The sequence below is a fragment of the Camellia sinensis genome, chromosome 14 (assembly GCF_055761805.1).
Source record: "Camellia sinensis isolate YWXY chromosome 14, ASM5576180v1, whole genome shotgun sequence".
In the NCBI taxonomy this organism is placed as follows: domain Eukaryota; kingdom Viridiplantae; phylum Streptophyta; class Magnoliopsida; order Ericales; family Theaceae; genus Camellia; species Camellia sinensis.
Window position 1 is genome coordinate 26,512,294 of NC_138974.1, and position 24,202 is coordinate 26,536,495.

Consider the following 24,202-nt stretch of genomic DNA (forward strand, 5'->3'; position numbering starts at 1 on the left):
GCGTCTCTGATAATTAATGGATTTTCTAGGAATTATCTGATTTGGACTCTCATTCATTTTTCTATTTCACATTGCACTTGTGAAACCAGATTCAGAACCACGGGAGTCCAAATTGTAAGGCAATCGCATCCAAGGAGAATAAACCCCTCTAAAGAGCATGAAAAACTAACTACAGTTGGGCCCATTACTCTTGACTTTCGACTGCCTTTTTTTTCTTTTTGGCTCGGTCCCACTATTGGGTTTTTAACTCCTCTGAAATATATTCTTGTTCGGCCCACTTAAATAAGTTGTTTGGATCATTTGACAAGGTATAATGCTTGTGTCGTTTCTTGGTCTGCCTTTCTTTCAATTTGAAAATTGCAGGAGCTCAGTCTTTCACAGATTCACAGTGTAACTCGGCTCTAACCCTATATGTACTGTCTTCTGCCAAACAAACACGTGGTTGTCTTGGGTTGGCCCCTGTACTGGTTGTTTTTACACTTTCTCTCACCAAAACTTCAAATTTTGTTGACCCAGCAACTCTTCTTCTTCTCTCAGTCATTTGATTTTCAGCTTCTCACTCCAGCAACTCCATTTTTATCGGAGCAAGTTTTGAAGACCCATCTTCTCCAACTTTGCTGTCAGCCGATTTGGTTAGTTATCGTTGGCTTCTCACTATTTGTGGCAAGCTTGGCTCGTTGCCGTCGCCGCTATCATGTGAGTTTTTTTCGATCGGGAACTCCACCTCGATTGGTATTTCAGGGTCTCATATTTCAAGCTCCATCATTACTTTTGGCACCTTACATTCGGCGACTGAGGTCGTACCCATTCCTGGTGCTTCGCTGCCAACATCTTAACTGAGGAGTCGTTGTTCTAACTTTGTTTTCTGACTCCGGTGAGATTCTAGTCGATTTCAGGGGTTATGCTCTCTTCCATGTTGGTAAGTCTCTGTAGCCATATTTCTATTTTTTATTCGTGAGATAGTGAACCCCCTTTGGTTGTCTAAACATATATATATATATATATATATATATATATGTTTTATATGTCTCCATAGTGGGTTTGCTCCTCCATCTTCAATTGATTTGATACTCGCTCCTATAAATCTGCTAGTGCTTATTATTTTTTCAAAATGGCTAAAGACCTTCTTCACCTACTGGCAAATTCTCATTTCTTGGTACGAACCTTGATTTAGACAAATGTGATTCTGATGCTACTTCAATAACTCTCTTTGCTAGTAGGTCGGTGTTGCTATTGTGGGTTTTGCAGTCAATCGTTGCTTGGTGGATGTCATTGTTTCGTAGTTGGTGGCACTAGTTTGGTATTGTAAGTTCACCAAATTTGTTTTACATAACATCTTAATTCCTTCCTTCCTTTTGCTCCTTGGTTTCTTGTGGTAATTTTCTGTTGGACGTGCCCCATGTTGTTTGGTTGGTCATTCCCTTGTTTCGAACCCTTGATTATGTCAAATGGGTAAGTTTAGGAGTCTAGTGAGCACACCATCCAAACTAGTCCTCTTCCGCGAGAAGTACCATATTCCCGAAGACATTACACTGGTGTTAGGGGGGTTAAACACACCTCGGTCACCGACCGATGACACTGTGCCTTTCCTTGTAGGAGCCATCGTAGAAAGGGGATTTTGGTTTCCCTTGGACCCTTTGTGGCTCAAGTTTTTTCATTACTTCAAACTCCACCCCATGGAAATATCTATGAATACTTTTAGGATTATAGGTGGCTTCATAGCCCTTAACAGATTGTTTGGCCTTAGCTTAGGGGTGTGGGACATACTCCATTGTTACAACTTCTCCCATCACCTGAGTGGCACCTACTACCTTAGAGTTCAGTCTAATGTACCCCAAATGATCTTAGATAGGTGCTTCTCAACTGAAAACATGAGTGAATAAGGAGCATCTGGCCTTGAGACCGCCTTCACGTACCCTGACTGAGCTATGACAAAACTACTTGGTTATGTGGCCACTTACAAGCATAAGCTTAAAGAGAGGAGGGTTCATGTGATTGACTACTTTAGCAAGTCCCCCCAGAGAGGTCATCTGAGCAACAAGCTTGTGACAACACCGGTGCTTCTACTTCTGCCGTTGTTCAGTCATCAAGTGAAATTACGAGTGAGGGCCCTCTTTTTGACGACCAAGAAGACATGACTCGCCGAAAGCTTGACCTTATAGCTCTTGCTTATGGTACAGACCCTGTTCCTAAAGTGGCTACTATGACCGTTCGGTAGGTCGAACAAAGAGTCTTGGTTCCAAAACAATCCGTACAGACTTCCAAGGAAGTTTCTTCTCCTATTTCACCTACTACCACCCATACTGAAGCATAGAGGGTTTCAAGAGAAATAGGAGTAAAGAAAAGGATGTTGTTGAGGGCTCTAAAGAGCAGACTTTGGCTGAGGAGTGGCTGCCGCCTTTGGAGTATAAAAGTCGGCTTATTACTGTAGCTGACAGTGCGACAGCTTCTCGTGAGTTGTTGTTCAATCTGTCCAAGGAATTACTTCTACCCCTGGACATGGTTGAGTGTAATGTGGATTCTGAATCTCTAATCAAGGGATCTAGTCAAATAGTGACCATTGTAAGTGTTCTTTTCTTGATTTGATTACTTTCCTTTCCTCTTTCAATAAACTTCTCTAAGTGTTTTATCTTGGTCCTTGACAGTTGGCCCAGCGGCTTCATGTTCTGGAGCAGCGTCGCCTGGAGAAAATAACAGACTTGGACCGAACTACGAAGGTGCTAGCTAACACCGACCTTACTCTAAAGTCAGCCAAAGCCGATCAGATAAGGGCCGAAGATGAGGCTGCCACTACTAAGGCATCGGCCATTGCTAGGGAGAAGGCGTTGTTGGAGGCTAAGAAAACTGCTATAGTGGCTCTAGCTGCCAAAAAAGAGGTTAAACAAAGAAAGGCTGAAGTGGAGGCCGAGCTGGAGGCAATGAAGGCCAACCAAGCTAAGCTTATTGAAGAGGCCAACCAGAAGGGTTGGGACGAAGCTAAGGCAGATTATGCTCAACAAGTGCTAGAGCTGAGGAATGGCTTATTTGCCAAGGGTTGAACGGAGGCCTTTCGTGCTTTTGGAACTGAGGAGACTTCTGCCCTCTTCAAGGACGTCCCCGTTCTATCTAAGACTGCTAAAGCAAAGGAGACATCAGTGGCTGAGACTTCGAAGGCCACCCTTTCTGTTTCCTTCCTTCATCTGCCTAGCCCTATTTCTAAATGAGCAAGAGAAGCCTTGTGATGAGAATTAGTAGTCCTTTACTTCTTTTTTTTTGCATTTTGTCACTTTATTTCTGCAAGTGTTGGAGTTCGGCTAGTTAAACATCTTCATTTTGTAAGACCGAGCTCCCCTTTTTTGTAATGGACGCTTTATAGTAATGCAATGCTTTGTTGAATTTTTGTAAGTCTTGAACTTCAATCTTCAATTTTGCTTGTATGTGTTATGCTTGCCCCCGACCGAGCAGGGGCTCTGTAGAGAAGGAGGCCACCTGTTCAGTTAGACTAGGCTTCATGCCTTAGAAAAATTAGAAGAAAGAACTTTTCATGGACCCTAGCCGAGCAGAGGCTCCGTAGAGAAGGAGGCCATCTGATCAGGAAGGCTAGGCTTTATGGCTTAAAAAAATTTTGAGGAAAGAACTTTCCATGCCCTTCGGGCGAGCAAAGGTTCCATGGTCGAGTGGACCGTCTGATTGGTCAGACCAGGCTTTGTGCCTTAGAAATGTCTAGTTGGATTAGGCCAAGCATTTTGTTGCTCGATCTTTACTTGATTCGGTCAAGCTTAACTCATCGTAGAGTGTAACTCGGCTCTTCATTGAGCGCGAGTTGGTACCACGGACCATGCTTTCAAGTAACAATACTTGGCATAAATTCCACCAAGCTATATCACTTGGCGCCTGTAGACATCCCATTTTTGACCGTCCTCAAGACTTGGACGTCACCGCTTGAACACTCGGTGATCATCCATGTTCGTGTTTGTTTTGAGTTCCCGAAGGTCTTGGCTACATGCCTTGCCTCAAGATCTCTCGACTTGCTTGTTCTGTGCTTGGTTTTACCCCAAGGACTTGTTTGTTTTTGCACCTGAGGGTAGAGAGTAGCTTGCTAGCTACTCCTGATACCCACCGGCCATGGCTTGAGGCCACCGGTTGTGTTTTGAGGCTACCGGCCATTGGTGAAATATACAATTGGCCGGTCGGCACTTAGTGTGGTCGGCCGACTATCTGTTTGGTCGATGGCCTCCTTTTCTGGCCAGTGCCACATTTTTGCCTTTTTAAGGCATGGTGCAAGCCAGCTGTGCCAGCTGGAATGCACGGACCCTCCTCTCCATGCACGAGTGTGGCTGTTTTGCTCCTTTTGCACCTTTTTGGTCTAGCTTCTTGAGAAAGCTTGGACCTTTGTCTTAGCTTCCTCAAGAAGCTTGGACACCTGTCCCAGCTTCCTAAGGAAGCCTTGGCCCCTTTGGCTTGGCTTCTTTAGGAAGCCTTGACCCCTTTGTTGGCTTCCCTTGGAAGCTTAGCCTTTTCCATTGTCTATATAAGGAGACCTTTGTAAAGGGTTGAGCAAAAAACCAGAGCTTACATATATATTCTGATATATATCACCTTCTCTCTCTACATCTTCCTCTCTCACCCCTTTTGTGTGTGTTAGAGACACTAAAAGTGTGTTTTGACCTTAGTTTTGCACTAAGTCACCTACTATTACACCATACTTCGACTTTGGAGGCTTTGAGAGTTTGTTCTTGAGGTTTTGGGGTGGTTTTGATCAGAAGAAAGGGCCTGAGCTTGCTGTTCTTGAGGTGTTCTTCAAGGGTAACACTTTTGCTTTAGATTCCCCAATCTTGCACTAGTCTTTAACCTATCTTGCTTACTGATTTAGACTTTGTGTATAACTGAAAAAAGTCTTGTATTTGCATACTTAAGATACTTCATTAAGGTTGTTTTGGTGTTGGGGGTCGACCTCCCCCTCTAGGGCCTTGTTTAGCCCTTTTTGTGCCTCCATTGTTAAGCTTTGGTTACTTTGGTGTATTGGCCTTCTCACCACTGAAATCCAGTGGATTTTCAGTGGTGAAGAAGGGGGTTTGAAGTCTTGCATAGGGGAGGGACACCCCTCTCCCCTTTGTGTCCCATTTGTCCATGTTTTTGACTCATAAGGGTAGCATATGTGCTTGGATGTTTTTGGCCCCATTTCAGAGGTTCTTGGACGTTATTTGGTCATATGTTGCCTCTGTCTTTGGTCGGATTTATGGCCCTTTGCATTCATATCGTACTTGCCTTACATTCCCCCATTTTGCCTAGAAATGTGCCTTGCACTTAAGCCATGATGCTTGCATGTTCCAGCTTAACTTCATGAAGGTTTTAGCATTATTTTGCCATGCTCAAGGACTGTTGGGTGCTGATTCGACCATGTTTGCCATGTTTGGTATAGTTTCTATGTGTTTTGGCTTGCGAGCCTTGAGTGTGTAAGCCATAAGCATGCCTCATTTGGTCTATTTTCAGTGATTTGGAACCATTTGCCATGCCATTTCAGTCCACGTTTTATGCTTGCATGTTTGCATTTTGTTATCCTTTCAATGCTTTGGAGAGACATGATCCTATACTCCATGAATGGTCTTTTGTGCATGCCTTTTGTTTTGTGTCTCTTAGCTGCCATATTAGAGGGTTCGGGGACTTATTTTGGTGCATTAAAACTCTATTTTTGGTTGTATAGCTCATGCCATGCTTGCTTGGGGTGGGTGTTGAGTAGTGCTCCCATTTGTGGCCTTGAATGCCTTTCATTTTGCATCTATTCCCTAGCATGATTTGGCATCATCATTCACATTTTTTTTTAGAAGTTAACCTGAGTGTTTAATGTCCATGCTTACCACCTTTGAATGTTCTTGAAAGTAGCCTTCCATGCTCGGGTTTTTGGCTCATTGGTGTGCATGCTTGCATGAGCGCTTGTCCTCCATTTTTGGCACTTTTGGCCACTGTTTATGGCAAGGCTGAGGTCTGTCCTTTATGGTTTAAGTCCACCATTATACGTTTGCCATATGTTTGTTGCATATTTGGCTCATTATGTATTGCCACATGCTAGTCTCATTGCACATTTGTCCATGTTTACTACATTGCATGTTGCATGCTTTAGTACATTACACATTGGTATGTTTAGTTTGCATTACATTTGGCATGCCTTGCTTATTCAGCTTCATGTTGCCTATTTGACCCATGTTGCATATGTGAGGTACATTGCATACTTGCATTACATTTTGCTTGGTTTGGGGTGTCAAACCAAGCATGAGAATTGAAGAGTGTTCGTACTTAAAGTGACGAAACACGTCTCAATCCTCGGTCGCCGATGCCCTTGATCTCAACATGATAGGGTGTTAGTATTCATTTGTTTGTTGCATGCATTTACATTAAGTTGCTAACTTGGTTTCTTAGGCCATCATGCATCGAATTGCGTAATTGATGGCCCGAGGGTTGAAGGCCACGCTCCCTTGAGTCCATTGCATGATAGGGAGTGTGGCCATGCTCACATTTGCTTGAAAACTCCATGCCATACACTACTTGCCCTCTGCTGCTGTCAACTGCAGGATTCTACAGGAAGTAATGGCCGGTCGGCCACCTACAGTGCCGACCGACCATCAGTGGCTGACCGGTGGTACAACAGTTGGCCGATAATCCCATTACCATGGCCGGTGAGCTTTAATTCTAGCCGGTGACATCCCAGAGCACTTAGAGGATGATTCAAAAGGGGTCTGGAGATTTTCAGAATTTTCAGGGAAGTAAGGCAGTGAAAACAGAGGCAGCAGTGCTATAGCAGCGAGTTTCCGGGCGAGACGAGTCAAGCATGCATCATTCACACATTCTGTGGCAGGGCTGCGGCCACCTTCCTTTTGCATTTAATTTGTTAATTAGTTAGGAATTCTGTAATAATTAATTTAGCGGTATTCATTTGGTTGTATAATATTTATTCAAACCCTCCGAGTGAGGGCAATTGTGTAATAAGTGTGCGTGAGTGTGTGTATGTCTCCCAACCCTACGTCTTTCTTCCCTTTTATTTGCTAGCTTTCGATGGTTAGTCTAGGGCATGTTTCAATTAGCATACAGTATGATAACATATTTGCATCCATTCATTCATTTTGCATGCATCGGGTTCGGCGTATCATGCTAACTACACTTGTATTTCAAATCCAAATTGAATACGTGTTAGTTGTAGCATTTCACATGTTATTGTAGATTAGCCAAGCCTATCTTAGTTGCATCTTGCATGTGTTGCATTAGCCATCTTAACATGAACTAGGATCATGCATATGATTACTAACTAGTTTCTGTTTTGGCTCGGAGTACTCAGTAAGTTCTTATGCTTTAGCATCCTTGCATGCGTGTGAGTGTTGCCATGACAACATGCTTACCATGAGGCTATTTGCTTATGTGATATAACTGCTTGAATGCCTGTGGATGGAGGTTGAATTACCTAAATTGGAATAATGCGTTAAAACTGTTAGTTTTAAGCCCACTAGACAGTGGCAAAATCATCTTTTCTAAAGCCCACTTAAGGGTGGCAAAACCTACATTTTAGCCTACTTGCGAGTAGCAAACCATTTTCAAAACAAACATGTAATTTTTTGTTCCAATTTAGGCGATTTAGTCTATACTTGTTTGCTGTGCGCATCACGTAGTAAATCTAGGCTAATAACCGGAATAAGAACGCATAATGTTTTCAAAACTAGATATCATGGTTAGTAGAGGCCGATCTTCGATCGGGCGAGCGGGGGTGCTCATAGCTGACCTTCCCCAATCGTACCCAAGTTCCCGAGCTGAGGCAACTTTGGTGATGACGGACACGTGGCCTTAGGAAAACGAGTCAGGGTTTCCTAAATTCCCCCATAAAAATATTTAGGTAGCGACTCTGTATCTGGCAAAGCAGTCCGTGTTTGGCACTTCTTTTCTAAAAATCTATTTTTCTCAAAACGATTTGCCGGATTTGGACTCTTTGGTTCAGACTAAGAACCGTAACAATTTGAAAGTCCTGAACTGTAGTGAACCCAATATGAACAGAACGAGACTCATCCTCCCAGGGCGTTCGGGGACGTCTACAGCGCCCTACTCTGACCAAAGGGTCGAATTTGCGGGCTGGGGCGTAGGTTAAGACCCATAACCCATTCTTGCTCAATTGTCGAGCGAAAATATGTACGACACATGAAAAAGAACACAATTTATAAGGAAAAGTTGATGTCATTAATACTTAGAAAATTGTGATTACATTCGAACGATGTGTAGGTCATTATATCACTGATAGTATTTCTTCAAGTTGGCAACATTCCAAGGACAAGGAATGGGTTTGCCTGTTAGGTTAATCAAGTAGTAAGCTCCATTGCCCAAGGAAGAGGTAACTCTGTAAGGTCCTTCCTAGTTAACGCCGAGCTTCCCTTCACCAGGGACCTTCTTATGATCCATGACCTTCCTTAGCTCCAGATCTCTAGGTAGAAATTGTCTAGCTAGCACATTTTTATTGAAACTTCTAGTAAGTTGCTACTAGTATGCTGCCAAACAAATGAGGGCGGCTTCTTTGCGCTCCTCTACTAGGTTAAGAGCTTGGGCGATAGCCTCATCATTGCTTGCTAGTTCAAAGATTTCAGACCAAATAGTGGGAAGGTCAACCTCCAAGGGGATGATGGCCTTCATCCCATAGGTGAGGGAGTAAGGCGTCTTCCCTGTCAATCGTTGTGCTGTTGTTCTGTATGCCCAGTAAACGTTTGGCAATTCTTTCACCCATTCACCTTTGGCCTTTTCTAGCTGCTTCTTTATCCCATTGATGACCGCCTTGTTAGAAGCTTCAGCTTGACCATTGCCTTGAGGGTAGACTGGAGTAGAATTTCTGAACTCAATTTTTAAGTTAGAGCAGAACTTCCTGAAAACCTTTCCATCAAATTGGGTGCCGTTGTCAGAGAGTAGGACCCCTGGGATGCCGAACCAAGTAATGACACTCCTCCATATGAATCGTTTCATATCATCCTCCTTGATGTTTGCTAAGTCTTCAATCTCCACCCACTTAGTGAAATAATCGATGGCAGCAACGAAGAACCTTTTGTTGGCAACACCCCTTGCCAAAGGTCCAACGATGTCTAGACCCCAATGTGCAAATGGCCACGGGCTGGTAAAGGGAGTTAGGTATTTGGCTGGTTGATGAATGAGTGGAGCAAATTTTGGCACTTGTCATATTTTCTAACATACTGTTAGGCGTCTGTTTGCATACGTGGCCACCAGTACCCATGAATAAGGGATCGGTATGCCAAGGACCGACCTCCAGTGTGGCTGCCACAAATCCCCCCATGAATTTCAAAGAACTAGTTTTCCACGATGTTGGGATGAACACAAATAAGATATAGGCTGAGGTAAGACTTCTTGTAGAGCTTGCCAGAAGGTGAGACCCAACAGTTTGGTGCCTCATTTTATGTGCTTCTTTATTGTCATCTAGAAGGGTGCCATTTTTTAGAAAAGCAAGGAGTGGGTCCATCCAGCTCCGACCTAGATCAGTACAGAGGACCAAGCTGGTTGAATCGATAGTCAGTTGAGGAACAAATTCGACCCATATCTTGCGACCATTTCTGGAATCCACCGAGGAGCCAAGACAGGCTAAGGCATCGACATGGATGTTTTCATCTCAGCCAATTTTCTCAACCCTGATAGCTTGAAACTTGCGGATGAGATGTTTGGCTTGTTCAACATATGATGTCATCTGCTCATCGCAGGCTTCGTATACTCCAATCAATTGGTTCACCATAAGTTGTGAATCGTTGTAAACGAGTAGTTCCTCCGTATTAAAGTGTTCAGAGCTACGTAGGCCGACTAGCAAAGCCTCATAGTCTAACTCGTTATTGGAAGCCTTCCATTCAAATCTAATGGTTTGCTCCCAAACAAATCCTTCTGGTGAATAAGAACTACTCCTACACCAGAACCCTTTTGGTTGGAAGATCTATCATCAAACAGCTACCAAATATCACCAATGAAAAGTTTCCATGCCTCAGTGGAAGTCTGATAAGTGTGGTGGACTCTATTTGCTAAGGCTAAGCTCCCTTTGAAGGGATTGGTCAGTCTTAGTGTAAATTCAGCAACAAAATCCGCTAATACTTGAGCTTTAATAGCAGTTCGTGGCTAGAATTTAATGTCGAATTCCCCCAAGTCTACAGCCCACTTTGCTGTCCGACCCGAGAGATCAGCTCAACTGAACACGGACTTAAGAGGATACTCGGTAAGGACAATGATGGTGTGCCCTTGGAAGTAGTGAGCAAGCTTCCTAGAGGCGATCAATAGGGCATATGTCAATTTCTCTAGTGGCAAGTATCTGGTTTCAGCATGCAGGAGGGTCTTGCTAATGTAGTATACTGGCTTTTGTTCCTTTCCCTCTTCTCTACAAGACTGCACTCATAACGTGATTGGACACAACCAAATAGAGAAAGAACTCTTCGTTAGGGATTGGAGTAGACAGAAGGGAAGGGGAGAAAAGATACTTCTTCAATTCTGTAAGTGCTTCAGAGCACTGGTCATTCCATTCGAAGTTTGCTTTCTTTCTTAGGTATTAGAAGAAGGGCCTCATTTGATCGAAGGACCGACTAATGAAATGGTTCAATGTTGCGGCCATGTCAGCAAGCTTTTGGAGTTCCTTGGCCTTCGTAGGCGCTTCAATGTCTTGGAGGGCTTTGATCTGCTCAAGGTTGGCTTCGATGCCCCGCCTAGTCACCATGTATCCCAAGAATTTCCCCGAACCTACACTGAATGCACACTTCGAGGCGTTCAGGTGAAGCTTGTTGGTCTTTAGGATTTGAAAAACGTCCTCCAAGTCTCTCAGATGGTGCTCGGCCAATTTACTCTTGACCACCATGTCGTCCATATAAGCTTCCATGGTCTTGCCTAGCTAGTCCTTAAACATTTTGGTGATCATCCGTTGATAGGTTGCACCGGCATTCTCAGGCCGAAGGGCATCACCTTGTAGCAGTAGATGCCCCTTGGACTAATGAATGGTGTCTTGTCTTGGTTAGGGCCAAACATGGGGATTTGATGGTAGCCACTGCAGGCGTCCAGGAAGCTCATCCGTTCATGTCTGGCCATTGCATTAACCAATTGATCTATCCGAGAGAAAGAGAAATTGTGCTTAGGGCAGACTTTGTTGAGGCTAGTGAAGTCGATGCAGACTCTCCACTTGCCATTTTTCTTTTTCTCTACGACGGTGTTGGACAACTATTTTGGGTATTGCACCTCTCGTATGATCCCTGCTGCCAGCAGCTTATCCACCTTTTAGACTACTGCTTCAACATGCTCTGTGGACGACCGCCTGCTTTTCTGGACTATGGGTCGAGCTCTTGGGTGGACGTTGAGTTGGTGACATGCAAACTCGGGGTCCAACCCAGGAGTCTCATAAGCGAAACAGGCAACCACTTCAATATTCTTGCGGAGCAGGGCTACCAATTGTTCGTTTTCGTCAGTTAAGAGTGAAGCACCGAGCAAAAAGAACTTGTCTGGCTCCCCTTCATCCACCAAGACCATTTCAAGGTCCTCTACCATCTTTTTAATTAGTACTCCACCAACATCTTCTAGTATGGGTTGATTAGGTACTTTGACCATTTGGACTTTTTTGCACGCTTGCTTGGACTTCATAGGGGTGATGAAGCGATGCTTCACAACTACTTGATCGCCTTTGATCTTTTCCACTCTGTACTGTGTTGGGAAGCGAACAATCTGGTGATAGGTGGATAGCACTGCCTCCATTGCATAAATCCAAGGTCGTCCAAGGATTGCATTGTAAGGAGACGGAGTGCTTATCACTAAGAAGTCGACAGAGACCACTTTGGATTTTGCTGTGACAGGCAAGGTGATCCAGCCGAGCAGCCACTCGGTCTGTCCATTGAAGCCGACCAGAGAAGAGGTTGCGAGGGTTAGGTGTTGCTCATTGAGACCCAGTTTCTTTAAAAAGTCGTAGTACATAATGTCAGCGACGCTTCCTTAGTCGACTAGGACCCGTTTCACATCAAACTTGTTTGCTACACCCACAGTGATGATTAATGCATCGGTGTGGGGGTGTTAGATTCCTTGCAAATCCTTCTTGATAAACACAACGTCAAACCAAGAGGGTTTTGCTTCCGTTTTGGATTTTTTAGGCAAAGATTCTACTGACATGACTTGTTGCAGGTGTGTGGCTCTCTAAATCTCGTCACAAAGGGCATTTTCCCTTTTAGTGTCGGTCATTCCATGGATGACGTTGGTCACTAGCCTTGGGGCTTGGTCTTCTGGTGAGGGGGACTAAGGGTTGGTCGGAAACCCGTCCAACGGTTGAGTCAGTACAAGGGCTTGGTGGAGCAAAGGTAGAAAAGACGTGTGTCTCTAGAGTGTAAAGAGATCGATCCCTTGTAAAGGAAAGTAAGGTTTCCTTTTATAGAGAAGGCTTAGCTTGCTCATCAAGTTTCTCTCTCTGCCAACTAGTACTTATTTGTTATGCTAGGTCGATCCTCATTGGAGGAGAGCAAAGACTCTGTTGAGCGGTTCCGTCATTCGCAAGCACCACGCGCCTTTTACTCACATGGTGTTGGTTGTTTCGTTAGAGCTCAAGTGTCTTGGAGTAAGTGTCTTGGAGCCCAAGTTATGGACCAACCCACTTCGAAGTGGGAATGGGAGCTAGGGCTACGCCTATGGCCTTCTCCACTTCGGAGTAGGGAATGGGCAAGATTGAACCCCTAGCTTGGCCCATCTTAGAGTGGGAGAGGGGGCCCACTTCGAAGTGGGGACCTTCGTCTAGCCTAACTAGGTTCCATACAAATAGGCTTGAATAATTGTGCCCCCTTCATGTTCCATAGAGGAACGTGACGCTATCGAGGTTGGACCCAATCTTAATACCCCATTTATATAAGGATTTAGTGCTTACTAGAACCACCATCATTAACTATGGTGGGAAGCTCAATGTACAGAGATAGGATCTGCTTGAGTATGGAGAAGAATGTGAAAAGGCAAAGAAGAATGGAATATGAGGTTGTGAAGGAATATGAAGGGTTTATGGACCAAATTGGTAATGAAAAACTTGAAGAATTTGGAGATCAAATTGTTTTGTTGGAGATTCTAAGTCTAAGTATGAATGTGGAGGAGATGATAGAGATTGGAATAGAAATTGGAATGGGATGAAATGGAGCTTGACATGAAGAGTGCGTAAACTTGAAGGGTGAGGGAAGAAAAGCGTTTGGAGACGAGGAAGCATCTGCAGAGACATTTGGCGTCTAAGAGCATGTTGAAGATGTGGAGTACAATGTCGTCTAGTAGGCGGTGATATGTGTCCTCTAGTTCTTCTTCACCTAGTGCTGCTTCAACAAAGCTCATTTATGTCCTCTCTCTCTCTCTCTCTCTCTCTCTCTCTCTCTCTCTCTACTATAATTGCAATTTGAATTTCATGGTTACACACTCTAATGTGTACTAATTGAGTGTTGTTTTTTTACGCTCTCTATGTAAAAGAGTGAAAATGATAATGGTTATGTTGTTTCTAAAAGAGTGAAAATGGTTCAGCTATACTGATTGGGTGTTATTTTTTTTGCACTCTCTTTGTAGAAGAGTGACAACAGTTCAGCTATTTCTTGCAGCTCATGCCATGATGTTTAGATAAATAACAAATACATCTCATGAGATCTGCTTAAAATATAGATTGCCTCTGTGATTTAAAAAATTACAAATATTCTCTTGTCAAAATTTTTATTTAACATAATTAACTAAAAAAATGAAATTCATAATTATTTTTCTATACAATAATAAAATTACTAAAATTATTAATTGAAATAAATTTCTAATATCGTTAAAAACTATTAATTAATTTGATGATTTATTAATAAAATGGACAATTTGTTATGAAATTAAAAACCTCAAGGGTGAAACATAATTTTTAGAACCACATGAACGATTCGTAATTTAATTAAAGCTCATGAGATGTATTTGTAATTTATCGCATGATGTTTTGAGGAAATTAGTGGTTGTTTGGCAAGAGGTTAATTGGTTGTCTTGAGCGTTACTCCACACTACTCTGGACAGACACCTGTCTTTTTATCTCCTAAAATAAACGCGGAAGTGGTGAAACCTATTATTTTAATTCTATTTAGATAAGTAATTTTGTAATAAATGTTGAGAATGGGAATTTTCTTCTCATGTTTAATTTGTATGTTAGAGCGGGAAATTGTGAGAAACAGAATTCTGTTATTAAGAAAAAAAATTATTTATAAATTTTATATGGGGAATGTTGATGTATTTAGTCTTAAGAGTTTTTTTATAAATTAATTAATATATTTTGTTTTGAAAAGTTATATTTATTTGATTTAGTGCCATTTAAATTTAAGTGAATGTGCTTTTATGATTATTTTTTTAATTTTTTATTCATTTTTGAGATGGAAATGGAAAGGCGAGGTGTGGAATATTCTTTTTGAAGGGATTGGTGGCTGAAGTATTAGTTGTCGAGTATGGAAAGTTATATTTCTGTTAGTGTGATTTTCAAATGTTACATTGGAGTGTTACATTAAAGTGTGACTTTTGAAAAAAATATACTAAAAAATTTTTTTATGTACATTAATTGAACTGTTACATGTAAAGAAAAAATATACTAAGAAATTATAAAGTGGTAAAACAATTAGTATAATAATAAGTTGTAAAGAGTCTATGTATTCATGGGAAAATCCCCCATGATGGAGTTTATTAAAATTTTTTGACCGATGAGAGATCAAATGGTATAGTTCATTTGTTGGTAGCTTGGAGGATTAAAAGCATGAGCATTGCTTTTCAATTGGCAGTTTTTGCATTAATTACTACTTCATCAATCTTATTGAGTAGTGTACCCGCTGTATTTGCTTCTCCTGATGGGTGGTCATGTAACAAAAATGTTATATTTTTCGGTACACCAGTATGGATTGGATTAGTTTTTCTGGTGAGTATCCTTAATTTTCTAATCTCTTGAACCTAATCATCTCAGTTTTTTAGAATATTACGTTATTAAGTTTGAGAAAAATACACTAAGAAATTTTTTAATGTTACATTGATTGGAGTGTTACATTTAAAAAAAGTATAAGAAAGAGTTTTTTTAAAATGTTACGTTGTTACGTTTGAGAAAAATATATTAAGGAGTTTTTTAGTATGTTACATTGGAGTGTTTTGTTTGAAAAAAATATACTAAGGAGCTTTTTAATATGTTACATTGGAGTGCTACGTTTGGAAAAAGTACACTAAGGCCATGTTTGATTCACAAGACTAATAGTGAGGTATTAATAATTCTATCAAATTCGTGTGGTATTCACTATCTAATTGGATTAATAGGATACATTATCCATTGGATTAATAATCTCACCTCTACCCCATTACTAATAATCCTACAAATTTGTTGGATTAATTATCCATTAGATTAATAATCCTAAACCAAAATCTTAAAACAAACATAGGATAATTGGGCTCACAGATTAATAATCTCAATCACATACCCTAATCCATCCAATCAAACATGCCCTAAGGAGTTTTTGTCTGTTACATTGATTGAAATGTTGCGTTTGAAAAAAGTACACTAAGAAATGTTTTTAGTATGCTACATTGGAATGTTATGTAATTTCAACATTATGAGAAAACTCACATTTGTCTCTCCACATATAATACACGCGCGTTTGTACTCAACCATTTTATGTAATTCACAGTAGAATGAGATTTTTTGATCCATAAGAAAAAATGGAGGACCAAACCGTTCATAAGATCACTATTTAAAATTTATTGATGTTTCACCCTTAATTAAACTTATTTCTTTCTTATCAAAATAGTGATATTTGTTAAGAAATAAATTAATTGATTATAAAATATTTATAATATCAAGATTGTTCCTTAAAATAAAAACATTAAAAAAAAAAAATCTTACTCATATCCCTATTTTACATACATCCAAACATGACAGTGAGAACACAATCAACTTGTTTGGTTGCAGAAAATTGGGCTTACTTTCAAATAATTGAATTTTTTATTCTTTGTAACTTTTTGTTTTTAGTCAAAATTTTAAATATTTTTATTAAAAAAATATATTTTTTAGATATACTTAACATAGATACACTTAAAAGTATAATATTTATGAAAAAAAAAATATTTAAAAAATTCATCAAATACAGAAAATATAAAATTTAGTACAATTTCATATTCTTGTGTATTTATAGAAGTTTTAAAAATATTTTTTCACAAATATTTTATTTTTTAGGTGTATCTAAGTTATGTGCATCTATAAAGTAAAAAAAATTAAAATATTAAAAAAAATCACTAAAAATAATTTTTAAAAAATACAAAAAATAAAAAACTTAATTTTCAAAAAATCAATCAAAACCAAACAAATTGAATATTTTTTTCTCCTCGCCCTGCAATGAAATTGAAATTAGAGCACCACCCGTAATCTTTGTAATTTATGTTTTGTGACAACTTGATCTTACAGCTCTAATTGCATCAATTTTATTCTTTAATATGCTACATTATTTTAATTTAGGTTCCGTTTATTTTGACATAAAATAATTTTATCAGAAATATTTTAATCATTTTCTATTGTTTAGTTAAACAAAGAAAATATTTTTCATCATTTTCCCAAAAATGATTTATTTATAAAAATTCTACAAGTTAATTTTTACAAAGTTGACTCTCACTCACTACATTTTCAACATATTTAACATTTTCAAATAAGTATTTTAACTCATTAAAAAGTCATAAATGACATTTTATTGAGGCCAAGTTTGGGAAGATCCAAAAAAGCCAAAAAGTCAAAAAGTTACTCAAAAAACTAAAAAGTTAATACTATTCACCAAAAGTCAACAATTACGGCTGCACAACTCCCAATTCAAATTTTTCCCTACAAATCAATTTTTACAATTTTTTATTACACATTTTTCAATAAAAAGTTAAAAAGTTAACCCAAACATCCATATTTTCAACCTCAATTTTTTAGTCCAAAAAGACAAAAAGTGCACTTTTTTAGTCTTCCCAAACTTGGCCTGAATTAAAATTTTTCTTTTCGGCAATAAAATATTTTTGTTTCAAGTATCAACCAAACGCCGAAAAACAAAAACAAATTTTTTTTTTTTTCGTGTAAAATATTTTATATCGAAACAAATGGAACTTTACTCCAATTGTTTATGCCCTTTTAAAAACGGCCGTGATTCAGGGCCCGAAAACGGGGGGGCTCGAATGCCCCGTATTTCCACTTTAGGTAAAAAAAAAAAAAAAAAAAAGGAAAAAAGAAAGAAAAAAAGAAAATAGTTTCCAAAATTGGAAATTAGGGGCATTAGGGGCAAATTTTTTAGGGCCACCAATCATTTTCCTTTTAAAAATTACACTTAAATCTAGTGGTAAAATAGTTCATTCAATCTTTCTCAAATTATTTGAAGGATTGATGCCCATTTTAAAACGGTTCATTCCCATTTTTAATGGAGCATTTTGTTTTAATTTCTATCTAATTTCTTCATAAATGTTATCAGTTAGATTGAATTAACACAATATAAAAAAATTAAGGGACATTAATTCATACGATTGGAGTCAAATTGACAGAAGAACAAAATATGCTAAAGCTTAATGTCTCAATCCAATAATGACATGTACACAGTTGCTCACTTCCTAACAATGTAGCCGCATTTGTGAGTAAAACAAAGTACTATTAACTAGCAAGAATAATAGAGGAAGTGTTTTTGATTTGTTTAAAAGCTAAAAATGAAGCAACCAATTGAACATGAAAAAGATTCCTACAACAACTAGCCTAGAAAATATTCAAGGATGTTGTCTTCATGCTACTCTTGTGCTTTCCCAAAATGTCCCCAACAGCTTCCCGCGCCATCTTCATCTTCAAAACTAGCAAAAATCACCGCATCATCATCATCGCAATCACCATCAACAAACAATTTGATCATGTCAAATTCCGCCCCCTCAATGATGTTCCCTGTAATGGCCGGGTCTCTTTTCCTCCCCTTCATTTCCTTCTTGTTGATTTTGTCCTCATTTGCTCTCTTGGGTTCGAAATGTTCGGAGGACACTCCTCTATTTGAAACTATTATTCTTGTTTTGTTCGGTGTTGGAATTCACCAGTTCCGGAGGGTGCAGAGTTCGGTCCGGAGTGTCCGGGAATCAAGTCGGAAAATTTCTGGGTTGCTGGCTAGGGCCGCATGTGCAGGGGCCCTGGGCCGTACGTGCAAGGGCCATGGGCCGCACGTGCGGTGAGGGTGGAGCAGCTGGGGTTTGCACACTGCCTAAAAGGCACGTGCGTGAGGAAGGTGCGAGAAGCGCCGCACGTGCGGGGTGGAAGTGTCGCACGTACGGGAAAAACGCGCTGCACGTGCAGGACCTAGGCAGTCCGGAAACTCTATTTTTCTACTCCTTTGGTCCGAATTTGTATCACATTTGGGGCTCATTTCTCTCACTCTAAAACCTAAATTTTCTCTTCTTTCTCTCTAGAAAAACATTCCCAAACATTAAAACCCCTTGATTCTTGCAATCCATTGGGTCTAGATCATCATCCTCACTCTCAAATCTTGAAGGTCAAGTTGGGGCTCTTCATGGTGTGTTGGAAATCAAGACTCTTCTCATCCTTGAAGTTAGGGTTTCACCTCTCCTTCTTCATCAATCCTTAAGGTAGGGTTATTCTTGAGTTATATATACATGTTTGCAAGATTGAGTGTTGATTTTTATACTTCTTGAATCTATTTCGAAATTTTGGTTTTTGATTCAAAATAATGGAATTTCTCAAAGGGAAGTTTAAAGACTCAAAGGTTTTTATGTTAACCCTTAAGATCTTGTATTTATGACCTCATAAGGTAGGTTTTGATAAACTTTCACCATAAAATGGGAGTTGCTTGGGTTTTTGATGGAACCCTAGAAATTGGGGATTTTGCAAAATAATGAAAATGCCTTTGAAATAAATTCCCTTCTTGTATTAAGAGGGTGCATGAGAGTAAGTTTTCCCCCCTAATGTTTAACATGACGGCAATGAACTTGACACATGAAATATGAGATAGTATGTTAATATTGTTGCTCATCCTTGAACTTGTAATGTGGTAAGATGATAATTGTTGAACACCATGGTTTGTGAAAAATTGAAATCTTGGAGGGTGATGCTTGAGAAATTTCATAAAATCTTGAAATGGCTAGAATGTTAACAAAATGTGCATGATGAGAAGTTATGTTAAGAGTTGATAGCGTTGTTTGAGCATATGGTCAATTTGTGAATTGATATTGGAAGAAGGTAAAGTGAAGAAAGATTGTGAGATATAAATTGTTGCATCATATTTGCTTTTAAATTCATTATCATTATTGAACTTCTTGATATGAGTTGGAGATCATTTATATTGAAAAAGTTTACATTGTAATGAGAACTATGATAATGTGCATGGGGTAAACACGTGGTAAGTCTGGATAGGGGTGTAGTTGAACTTTGTTAAGTTGGCCTGAGTGTCCATGGTGAAAGACCATAAAACCGCGCGGATAGGTGTCGAGCCTTCCGGTTAATACCGGTAAAAATGACAATTTGGTAGTACTTATAGAGTCTACTTGCAGACACCAGCCTAAGGATTACCAGTGTCGTATTTACCGCCCCTATTGAATTAGTAATGGAAGTTTGAAATTGATGAGATCACATTACTAACAGGTACTTCATCAAAGTAGTAAAGACCTTCAAGCATCCTAGCACGCCCAATCATCATCCCCGAGTTCTGGTCCTGAAATTCACAATGGGATTCAAAAAATGTAACACGACAATTAGAATCCTTAGATAGTTTACTGACAGACAAAAGGTTACAGGCTAAGTTGGGGACGTGAAGAACAGCATTGAGATTAATTTTCTCAGATAGTTTAATAAATCCTTTTCCTGCAATAGGTGAAAAACTACCATCGGCTATTCTGATTTTGTCATGACCAGAACAAGGGAAATAGGTACTAAATAAATGGGAAAAACTAGTCATGTGATCGGAGGCACCGGAATCTATGATCCACGGAGAGAAGTTTAGGCAAGAGAAGGCTTTAGGATTTCTACCTATTTGTGCCAACAAAACACTAGGAGTACCGGTTGAGGAGTTGGATTTTATCAGCTTTAAGAGTTGATCAATCTGCTCTTTGTTGAAGGGACCTGAATCGGCTTTATTAGCGGTAGGAAAGCCACGATTCTTCTCTCCTTGTTTACTGCTTTTCCAGTTGACAGGTTTGCCATGAATCTTCCAACACGTTTCGCGTGTATGGCGAGGCTTGTTGCAAAAATCACACCAGACCCGTGGCTTATCATCAAACCTGCGCTGGTAATTTGCAGCCTTGTTGGCCGCAGCATCACTAATTAAAGCAGAAATTTCAATTGATTCACCATTACCTTTTTTCTTAAGCATGACGCTCCTTCGGCTCTCTTCCCTTCTGACTTCGGCAAATACTTCGCCAATGGATGGGAGAGGAGGTCTGCCAATAATTCTTCCTCGCACTTCATCGAATTCAATGTTGAGGCCGGCAAGAAACTTGTAAATACGGCTGTCTTCCACAGTTTTCTTGTGGTGGTTGCAGTCGTCAACCGATTTCCATTCGTATGTGTTGAAGATGTCAAGATCCTGCCACAACCTTTTCAACGAATTGAAATATTTGGTGACGGAATCATCTCCTTGACGAATCTCTCCCAACTTCAAAGTTAATTCGAAAACTTGAGATTGATTTCCTAGGTCAGAATACATCTGACTAACATTATCCCACAATTCTTGTGCAGTAGTATAGCACATGTAATTAGAGCTTATATCCTCCTCCATGGAATTGACCAACCATGTCATAACCATGGAGTTTTCAGCGTCCCAATTGTCGAACAGCGGATCATTAACAGCAGGAGCCTTCTTGTCACCAGTGATGTAACCGATCTTTCCTTGCCCACGGATATACATCCGGACAGATTGTGACCAGCGGAGAAAATTATCACCATTTAGGCGGATGGTGGTGATTTGGACAGAGTGAGAGTTGGACGTTTTCACCGGAATGGCAGCGGCAGGGGTTGAAGTGGTTCCGGACGTGACTTCCGACATGGCTATGACGGTTTTAGGGCTGCTGTTAGAATTTACCTTCACCTACTCCACTACACACTCCACTTCACCTACCTCCACTTCACCACACACTCCACTTCACCTAACCCACTATCACCTCCACTACACCTACTACCACATTTTCTTCTATATATAGATTGTATAGGAATTGTAATGTATCAATCTTGTAAATCATCAATCAATCAATCAATAATACATATATGTTTCCACAAAAAAAAAAAAAAAAAAAAAAAAAAAAAAAAAGTGAAGGTAAATTCTAACAGCCCCCGCCAAACTCAAGGAGGATAGAAACTAACCAACTTGAGTTTGAAGAGAGGAACAAAACAAGAAAATACATAAAAATAAAAAAGGATAGGAGACACTGTATGGTCGTGTCAGACCGTTGGTGAAGACACTGTATGGGGTGTCATAACGTTGTAGAGGACACTGTATGGTGGTGTCAGACCGATGTAGAAGACAGTTTATGGGGTCATGTCGGACCGTTGTAGAAGACAGTTTATGGGGTCATGTCGGACCATTGTAGAAGACAGTTTATGGGGTCATGTCGGACCGTTGTAGAAGACAATGTTGTGACAGTTTACGGAGTCTTGCTGGACCCTTGTAGAAACTAACCGGAATCAATGTCGGGACAGTTTACAGAGTCTTGTCGGACCCTTGTAGAAGACAGTTTATGGGGTCATGTCGGACCGTTGTAGAAGACAATGTTGTGACAGTTTACGGAGTCTTGCTGGACCCTTGTAGAAACTAACCGGAATCAATGTCGGGACAGTTTACAGAGTCTTGTCGGACCCTTGTAGAAACTAACCGGAATCTATGTCGGGACAGTTTACAGAGTCTTGTCGGACCCATAAAGGAGCTAACCGGAATCAATGTCGGGACAGTTTACAGAGTCTTGTCGGACCCATAAAGGAGCTAACCGGAATCAATGTCGGGACAGTTTATGGGGTGAAGCAATTTTAACAGCCTCTTATTTGATAAACAGGATGCCTACAAAGGTGTTAACATACAAAACACCTTTTGATTGTTTCAAAACTTTTTTTCCTGACACGAGGTTGTTTTCTGATTTACCCGCCAAAGTTTTTGGATGCACTGCCTATGTTCATGTTCCCAATCAATTTTGTTCAAAACTTGACCCCCGTGCTATAAAATGTGTTTTTTTGGGTTATTCCTCAAACAAAAAGGGGTATAAGTGCTTCGATCCTCAAAACAAGAAATTTCATGTGAGTATGGATGTGTCATTTGTGGAAACAAAATCCTATTTCCCCAACACTTCTCTTCAGGGGGAGACAAGTGGAGTAGGTGAAGGTAAATTCTAACACCGCCCCTATTGAATTAGTAATGGAAGTTTGAAATTGATGAGATCACATGATAATATTGAGAGTATGGTGATTTTGAAATGGTGCATTGAAATGAATATTTTTCCTCATTTCTTAATCTTGACATGCCATTGCATTTACATTTGTTTTTATGTTAAGGAAAAAGCATAACTAGATATACTTTGTGAGAATTTCTCTACTGGGCTTTATGCTCACCCCTATAGGTCTTGGTGCAAGTAAAGATGTGGTGCTCCCGTCGAATTGAGGGTGTGGAAATGTTTTGAGAAGAATAGTGTGCTCTTTATTTTGTGGTGCTTATCTGTAAAGCCTAGGGCTATTTTTGGTATGGTTCTGAGAGACCACTTTTGTGTAACCAGGCTTAAGCCTCTGAAGTTGAAGCCTGTAAGGGCATTTTATTTATTTTTGGAACTAGATGTTTCACATGCTATGGATTCAGGTGTTCTTTTATTTCGTTGAATGTGTACCGCATGTGGGACTTTCGTATCAAACTCTTTTAATCAAACATGGAAAGGTGGAAGGATTATTATTATTGTCTAGTGAATGTTCATTAATGTGGGTAGTTCATGTTGAAGTAATTCGGGGCGTTACATTCCCAGACAACAGCAGGTACAGCACCGGCACATGACACCACACCACCTCACCTTCAATGCTTCCATGGGGCCGATATTGTTGTTGATGTCTCCAAATTCACATAATTCCTAAACTCCACAAGCCTCTCACCACTCAGATAGAATTTCAAAGCCCTCTTGTACGGATCAGTGATCACAACACTGAAGCATTGGGTGCTCGGGCACAACATGTGTTAAGATGGCTTGTCTCTGCTCTGCATTTCTTAGGCAACGCAACAACAAAAAATGTGATATATGATTTAAAACATCTCTTCTTATCGTACACATCCTACTCTCAATTTCTTGTTCAAATTTAAAGATTTTACGGCCAGATGTTGGATGGAGAATTGTGATGCTTTAGAATTTAGTCCCAAACTTGGCTCCCCATTTCAACAAGGAGAAGTCATCGTCATCCGCCATTTCTTCTTTCTTTCTCAGAGCTCAATCTCTGGTTTCTTTCTTCTCAGTATTTTTGCTATGTTTTTTCTGTCTCTAGAGAATTCTCCAAGAAAAGGGTTGGGCCACTTCTTATTCAAGAAATATGGGATTTTCAAAGAGTGATGAATTTTTAAGTACAAAAATTCAAGAATTCAAAGCACATCCAAATTGTCGTTAGATGCTTTTTGGCTGGATTCGTGGTCCAATCGGCAAATCCATGGTTCAGTTAGTTTTTTATTAGTGACGAATCAAAAATTAACACGTAAAATCATCTATATCATTGTAAGTGAATTAAGGAAGGCTGTTTTTAAGGGATGTCATTCTTTTTTTCACTTGCTTCTCGGGACCTTTGAACAAGTCTTATTTTGGATTGAGCAAGTTGAGAAAGAAGCTTTTAGTTAAGGAAAGTGAAGAACATTTAATTTTGAAATTCAAAATGAAGCCTAAAGCCACTGCTTTAGTGACTTCGGCTTTGAGGTATGATCTTTTCATTCAAATCCAAAGCATAACATATCAAAACCTACTGCTATGCTTGGATATTATAAGATTTGAGTAGAAATTTAAAAAGGGAAAAAGTAAAGCAAATTTGAATATAGTAAAAACTAAATTTTTTCTCTTTCCCTACCCCTTTCCATTTTCAAACCTCTATCAAAGTACATGATCCAAACACAAGTTGATTCCACTGTAAACTCTATTCACAATTTCATCCCTGCTGATAAATATTATACAAACAGATTTTATGAACAGAAAATTTTATAGAAAATAATGACAAATTTTGAATTCA

The 24,202-nt window shown here is 39.8% G+C and overlaps 2 protein-coding genes across 2 annotated transcripts; one reads left to right on the top strand and one right to left on the bottom strand.

The window, feature by feature from the left end:
- The first annotated feature begins 333 nt into the window (after nt 1–333).
- On the top strand, nt 334–13,352 carry LOC114263164 (uncharacterized). Its single transcript, XM_028203662.2, has 3 exons — nt 334–919; nt 1,221–2,562; nt 2,646–13,352. Exons 2-3 carry the CDS (start codon nt 2,500–2,502, stop codon nt 3,036–3,038), a joined length of 456 nt encoding a protein of 151 aa, XP_028059463.2. The 5' UTR covers nt 334–919; nt 1,221–2,499; the 3' UTR covers nt 3,039–13,352.
- On the bottom strand, nt 11,254–11,940 carry LOC145806859 (uncharacterized). Its single transcript, XM_082904693.1, has one exon. The coding sequence runs from the start codon at nt 11,938–11,940 to the stop codon at nt 11,254–11,256; it is 687 nt and encodes a 228-aa protein (XP_082760819.1).
- Nucleotides 13,353–24,202: the final 10,850 nt, after the last annotated feature.